The 6,011-nt window shown below is 42.1% G+C and overlaps 1 protein-coding gene and 1 long non-coding RNA gene across 2 annotated transcripts; both read right to left on the bottom strand.

Moving 5' to 3' along the window:
- Positions 1–1,585: 1,585 nt before the first annotated feature.
- LOC102301251 (GTPase IMAP family member 4-like) lies at positions 1,586–2,320 on the bottom strand (the record flags this gene model as incomplete). Its single annotated transcript, XM_014331425.2, has 1 exon — positions 1,586–2,320. A coding segment is annotated over one exon (735 nt), but the record flags the coding sequence as incomplete, so codon positions are not given.
- Positions 2,321–5,308: 2,988 nt separating this feature from the next.
- On the bottom strand, positions 5,309–5,830 carry LOC121813759. Its single transcript, XR_006053858.1, has 3 exons — positions 5,736–5,830; positions 5,522–5,593; positions 5,309–5,380 (listed from the first exon to the last, which is right to left on the bottom strand). It is a non-coding gene; the product is annotated as an uncharacterized LOC121813759 (long non-coding RNA).
- Positions 5,831–6,011: the final 181 nt, after the last annotated feature.

The raw sequence follows: 6,011 nt of genomic DNA, 5'->3' as shown, positions 1-6,011 counted from the left end.
TTTTAGGTCTCTACGTCCATCCCATGGGGAATGGGAGCAAAAACAAAAGTGTTGCATTTATATTTTTGTTCAGTGTACATGCAGGATTTTCTATAGATTTATACTCTTCATATGAAACTCACAAATCTAATCCTCTAAGCCTAATCCTCTGCAGAGATCTACGACAATCCGTTACTGTATAGTTTCTAAAAATATGCATTGGCAGTAGGGATGGGTACCGGTGTCCGGTGCCATGATGGCACCGGTTCTGACATAAACGGTAGTAACCAGACCGAAAAGCAGCGCACATTTCGGTGCTTTATTTCAGTGCTTTTTTTTTTTCCTGAGCTGTGATACACTTTAGATTCTAGCCAATCATTTTACGTTTACGAGGATAGTAGGCGGGGCCAGGTACGTACGTTCTGTTAGGGCAGAGCTACAGATTAAAAATGTCCAAGGCGAAGCGGTCAAAAGTCTGGCTGTACTTCACAGCAAAAGATGCAAACTCAGCAGCAACAAGTGCTTTAAGCTGATACTGTGATACTGTCAAAGGAGGTAACACCTCAAATCCGATGAAACAGCTGGCGACGCATAGCGTTTTTTTTTAAAAGCCCAGAAATGCGCCGTATTTGATAGCTTGCCACGAGACCTCACACCGAGCACATCTACTGCGGGTAGGTTGCCTGTTATGCAACATCCCCCAAAAACACGAAGAGGAGAGTCCTGGCCCCTAGCCCTGCCAGTGTAGCAGAAATGATGACGGATGATGATGGCAGCAGCAGCCGTTCTTCTCTGCGTGAGTAGCTAATTTACGTTGAGTAGGCTAACCACGTTATTACATTAATGCATGTAAGGTGAACTAGCAAACATCATCATAGCTACATGTGGCTGTCTTCTTGTTTGATGGCAGATACTCCCTTCACCCTGGCTAAAAAGGCTAAAATGACCAAAGAAAAAGTGGAAAACAGTTAAACATGAGAGGTTTTGGACAAAGTTTGTGTTTTTTCCATTGTTTAAGCACTGCTTCCAGCCAAGAGTGATACCATATATGCCCCATAGCTGCAGAAAAGGCTAACATTGTTATATTTTTACAAAAAACAGCTGAACATGAGAGGTTTTTGGACCAATTTAGTGTTCTCCATTCTTTAAGCACCGGTTTGAGCACCGTTTGAGCACCGGCACCGTTTCAAAAGTACCGATTTGGCACCGGTATCAGATAAAACCTAAACGATACCCATCCCTAATTGGCAGTTATGAAACAAAGAACCTTCTCACAAATTGAGCATTGTGTTTTCACTTGTTTTGCTGTAGTGTGTAATGATGTGTATAGTGTTTACATTTTTGAAAGCTTCGAGCTGCTCTTTTGGTGTGAAAGTTTGAGTTATCAAAGTGGGAAGGTGTGGTTGTGTTTATGTAGCTTTAGAAAAGGGTGTTGTGTTTAGACATTGGGGAACATAGTGGAAACGTTTGTGACATGTGTTTTAGCATTTGAGAAAAACTGTAATGATTACCGTTTTAAAACTCATTTTTAACTAATATTCATATAATTACTTTTTAAATTAACACCACAGGTATTTGTCTACAGGTTTGCATCATCTAATATGTTTTATTCTCTTTTAAGACGTGAATGAAAACGCAGAATCTGCGCTACCAGTTGACTCAGGAACTTGTATTCTTCACTCTCCCTGTCAGGTTGTTTCTGTTTCCTTTCTTCCACCTCTCTAAACATGGCATTTGTGTAGTATGTGCCGCCACGTCCTGCCACCAGGTCATCAATCTTCTTGATCAGCTCCTCCACCTGCTTTCTGTCTTTGCTTCTGTTGTTGAAGACGTGGAACCTGTTTCCACAGCCTTGGATGACTTCTCTGAGCTCTGGTTTGGCTTCACGTACATACTGCTGTATGGTGATTTCCTGGTCTTCAAGATCATCTCCATGGGTGAACAGCACAATCATGTAATGTTGAGCTTTTGGACCAAACAGCTCCAGCAGGGCTTCCACAGAGTTTTTCTCCTCTGTGGTGAATCGACCGACTTGGAGCACCAGTAGAAAAACATGAGGACCTGGACTGGAGACTTCAAAACATCTCACAATTTCCTTTTCGATCATTTCTGCAGGTTTCCCAGTGTCCAGGATCCCAGGTGTGTCTATGACATAAATTTTTCTCTCCTCCAACTGTGTTTCACCTGTTTCACAGGTTTCAGTCACTGACTCTGAACTGGGACGAGATTTGAAAAGTTTTTTTCCCAGGATGGTGTTTCCAACAGCACTCTTCCCCACACCAGTTTTTCCAATCATCACAATCCTCAAATCAGGACCTGAAACACAATTCACAGCTTCAGTTTAACAAATCTGAAAGTTTATGTCAACAGGCTTCATGTATTTCGTGATTATGAGCACATATTGGCATCTTGCTTACAAAAACATTTATCAACAGAGCAGATTAAATATATTTTACCTGATTCAGCCACTCCGCCCTTCTCCTCATGATTTTCATTAATCATTGCAGTCTTCACAATAGACTCTGAAACGCAATTCAAAGCTTCAGTTTAACTTGTCTGAAAGGTGTTATCAAAAAGCTTAATGTTTGTTTTTTTTATGAGCACATATTAACACATGTAAACTGTCATTGTCCTGCGTCTGGGGACCCAATGTTAAGTATTATTGAAGTTATGAGTACTAGTTGATTTAGCTTTTTTTTTTGTCATGTATTCATTTGTATTTCTAGCTCCCTTAATCAGGATTTTGTGATTTCTAGTCTTTGGGTTTTGTTACTGTGCCTACCCTGTGTCCCTTGTGTTATGTCTAGTAGTGCTTGATTTTTGTATTTTCTGTTTTACTTTGACAGTCCCGTGTCCTGTGTTAGAGTATTTTGTTTTGCGTTCTGCCTCTCTCTTGTGTGTGATTAGCCCCAGCTGTGTTTCCCTCCTGGTTCCCATCCCCTCACTATCCTTTTTGTATTTGGTCCTTTGTCTTCCTTTACCTGTTGTCATTACGCCTTGAGGCAAATGTTGTTGTGATTTGGTGCTGTATAAATAAAATTTAATTGAACTAAATTGCATCTGCGTTTCCTCCAAGTCTCTTCCATGTTTCTCCTAGGTTTTTCCTGAGTTTCCAGGAATTTTCTAGTGTTAAAGTTTTGGTGAGTATTTGCTTAGTTTCCCCAGTTTAGTTTGAGATCTATGGCTTCCCCCCCCCCCTGTTTTGGGTCTTTGCCCTAATAAATGGCATGCCTTCAGTTTAAATTCAGATTTTATCTCCATTATCTGCTTTTGGGTCCACATTCTCCTCACTCCCCACACAACACAACAGCCGTAATGGTCCCAGTTGATATGGATCTGTATGAGTGGCAGCAGGAAGCACTTTCATTACTGTAGGAAGAGCTGACTTAGAAGTCATGGCTCACACCTGACTGCGAGTGCATTTGTCGCAGGACTCGTCTAGCTCTGGGGGGTCCCCGAAGATGCCGTGCTCCTCCGCCCCACCAGCACCCAAGCTTCCACAACTTTGAGTGGTAATACTTTGCTTTTCTTCAAACACACACTCTCTAGCCTCAGCATTGTGGTCTGCGCACTAAAGGCTCAGCTGCCTAGCGTCACTCTATGCATGCTGAAAAACCACCAGTGGTGAGTGAATTAGACTCTTTTCCTCATGCTCCTCCCAAGCTTACAAAAGTCAAGACACGTCAAAAACTTTAAAGACTATTTGTCATGCTGGAAAATGGACAAAGACTGGTGTTTTCTTTTCTGAGCCTTCTCCTCTGCCTCTGTGTGTTCCTGTCCCCAGGCAGCTGCGGCCCAGCCTTCCCCTGCACCCGTACCAGTTCCCCAGGTGAGGGTAGCTCTGGCAGGGCTTTTCCTGCTTCCAGGGCAGCGGGGCTTTGGCCTTCCCCTGCACCTGTACCAGTGCCTCTGGTGAGGGTGGGTAGGGCTCAGCTAGTCCCTGCTCCAGTTCCCAGGCTGGCTGAGGCTCCGCTTGTCCCTGCAACTGTTGCTTGGGTGGGAAAAGCAGACACCCTGCTGCTTGGTGTCTGTCCTGGCACCAAAGGATGTCGGCGACTGTGGCCCAGCTTACTCCTGCACCTGTACCCATTCCTTGGATGGGAGTGGCTGGCATCCGATCTGCCCCAGCACTACTGCTGGTCCCCAGGGTGAGGCCAGCCAAGACATAACCCTGTACCTACTCATCGGGTGGGAGTGGCTAGTGTTTGACAGATGTCTGCACCCATTTCTACCTCTGCTGGAGGTCAGGTAACACCGTGCAGCCACCTCCTTCACCAGCTGAAGGTTCAAGAGTGTCAGTCCAGCTACCTGCAGCTTCCATGCAACCAACCTGTCAGCTGGGGACTCTGGAGGGCCACCTGCTTTGCCAGAGGACTTTGTGCTTGCTAGTTGGTCCTGCCAAACCACGCTGTTGCCTACACCTGTGCCTCATGGCCTTTCACAAGAAGATTCTGAGTTCACTTCCACCATCTGCGTGTAGTTTGCATGTTCTCCCCATACTTCAGGTACTCCAACTTCCTCCCACAGTCCAACGACATTCAGTTAGTGGGGTTAGGTTATTGGTCATTTTAAATTGCCCACAGGTTTGAATGTGAGTGGAATGGTTGTGTGTCTCTATATGTTGGCCCTGTCTACCCTGCTTCTGTCACTATGGCAGCTGGGACAGGCTCCAGTGACTCTAAAAAGGATAAGCAGCAAAGAATGGATGGATGGTGTTTTCCCTGTTCTGTCTCCATCGTCGGCTTTTTGGGTCCACATTCTCTTCATTCATAAGTCTTATTGATATCACCATGCCGTCTCCAGTGGCAGACAGTGTGGAGTGAGGAGAAAGAAGTGAGAAGAACTGAGTGCTAAGTGTGGAGAACATAAACACAAAACATTAAATATATTTTACCTGATTTAGATGAAGCCTCAGCGCTCTTCACCTCAACAATTTCTTTAATTGTCACAGTCTTCACATCAGAATCTGAAATATAATTCACAGCTTCAGTTTAACTCGTCTGAAGGGTTTTAGAAATAAGGTTCATGTATTTCAGTGATTATGAGAATATATTCTGCATACAATAACAATTATGAACAGTGCAGATCAAATTTATTTTACGTGTTTTAAATGTAGCCCGAGCGCTATTCTTCTCATCAATGTCTTTATTCATCACAATCCTCAAAATAGACTCTGAAAAACAATTCACAGTTTCAGTTTAACATGACTAAAAGGTGTTATCAATTGAATTGAATGTGCTCATAGTCGTGTATTTCAATGAATATGAGCATATAGTAACATTTTTGATATGGTAACAATTATAAAGAGTGCGCATGAAATATATTTTACCGGTTTTAAAAGTAGCCTCATCACTCTTCTCCTCATCAGTTTCTTTAACCATCACAATCCTCACAACAGACTCTGAAACACAATTTCTTGCTTCAGTTTAGCATGTATGAAAAGTTTAAGCAATAAGTTTCATGTTTTTCATTGATTATGAACACATATTGACATTTTGCATACAGTAACAATTATAAAGAGAGCAGATTAAATATATATTACCTGATTTAAATGTAGCCTCATCACTCTTCTTCTCATCACTTTCTTTAACCATCACAATCCTCACAATAGACTCTGAAACACAATTCCTAGCTTCAGTTTAACACGTATGAAGAGGTAAAGCAATAAGTTTCATTTATTACAGTGATGATGAACACATATTGACATTTTGCATACAAAAACAAATATAAACAGGAGTAGATTAAATATATATTACCTGATTTAAATGAAGCCTCAGTACTCTTCACCTCAACAATTTCTTTAATTATCACAGTCCTCACACCAGACTCTGAAACACAATTCCTACCTTCAGTTTAACATGTTTGAAGGTTTGAAGCAATAAGTTTCATTTATTTCAGTGATTATGAACACATATTGACATTTTACATACAACAAAAAATATAAAGATTATATATATATTAGGGATGCAACGATATTCGTATCGATATTGAACCGTTCGATACAGTGCTTTCGGTTCGGTACGCATATGTAT

The sequence above is a fragment of the Haplochromis burtoni genome, unplaced genomic scaffold, assembly GCF_018398535.1.
Source record: "Haplochromis burtoni strain Fernald_Lab_line unplaced genomic scaffold, NCSU_Asbu1 Contig_2459, whole genome shotgun sequence".
Taxonomy (NCBI): Eukaryota; Metazoa; Chordata; class Actinopteri; order Cichliformes; family Cichlidae; genus Haplochromis; species Haplochromis burtoni.
The sequence above is the reverse complement of the archived record's forward strand: the minus strand, read 5'-3'. Positions and strand labels throughout refer to the sequence as shown.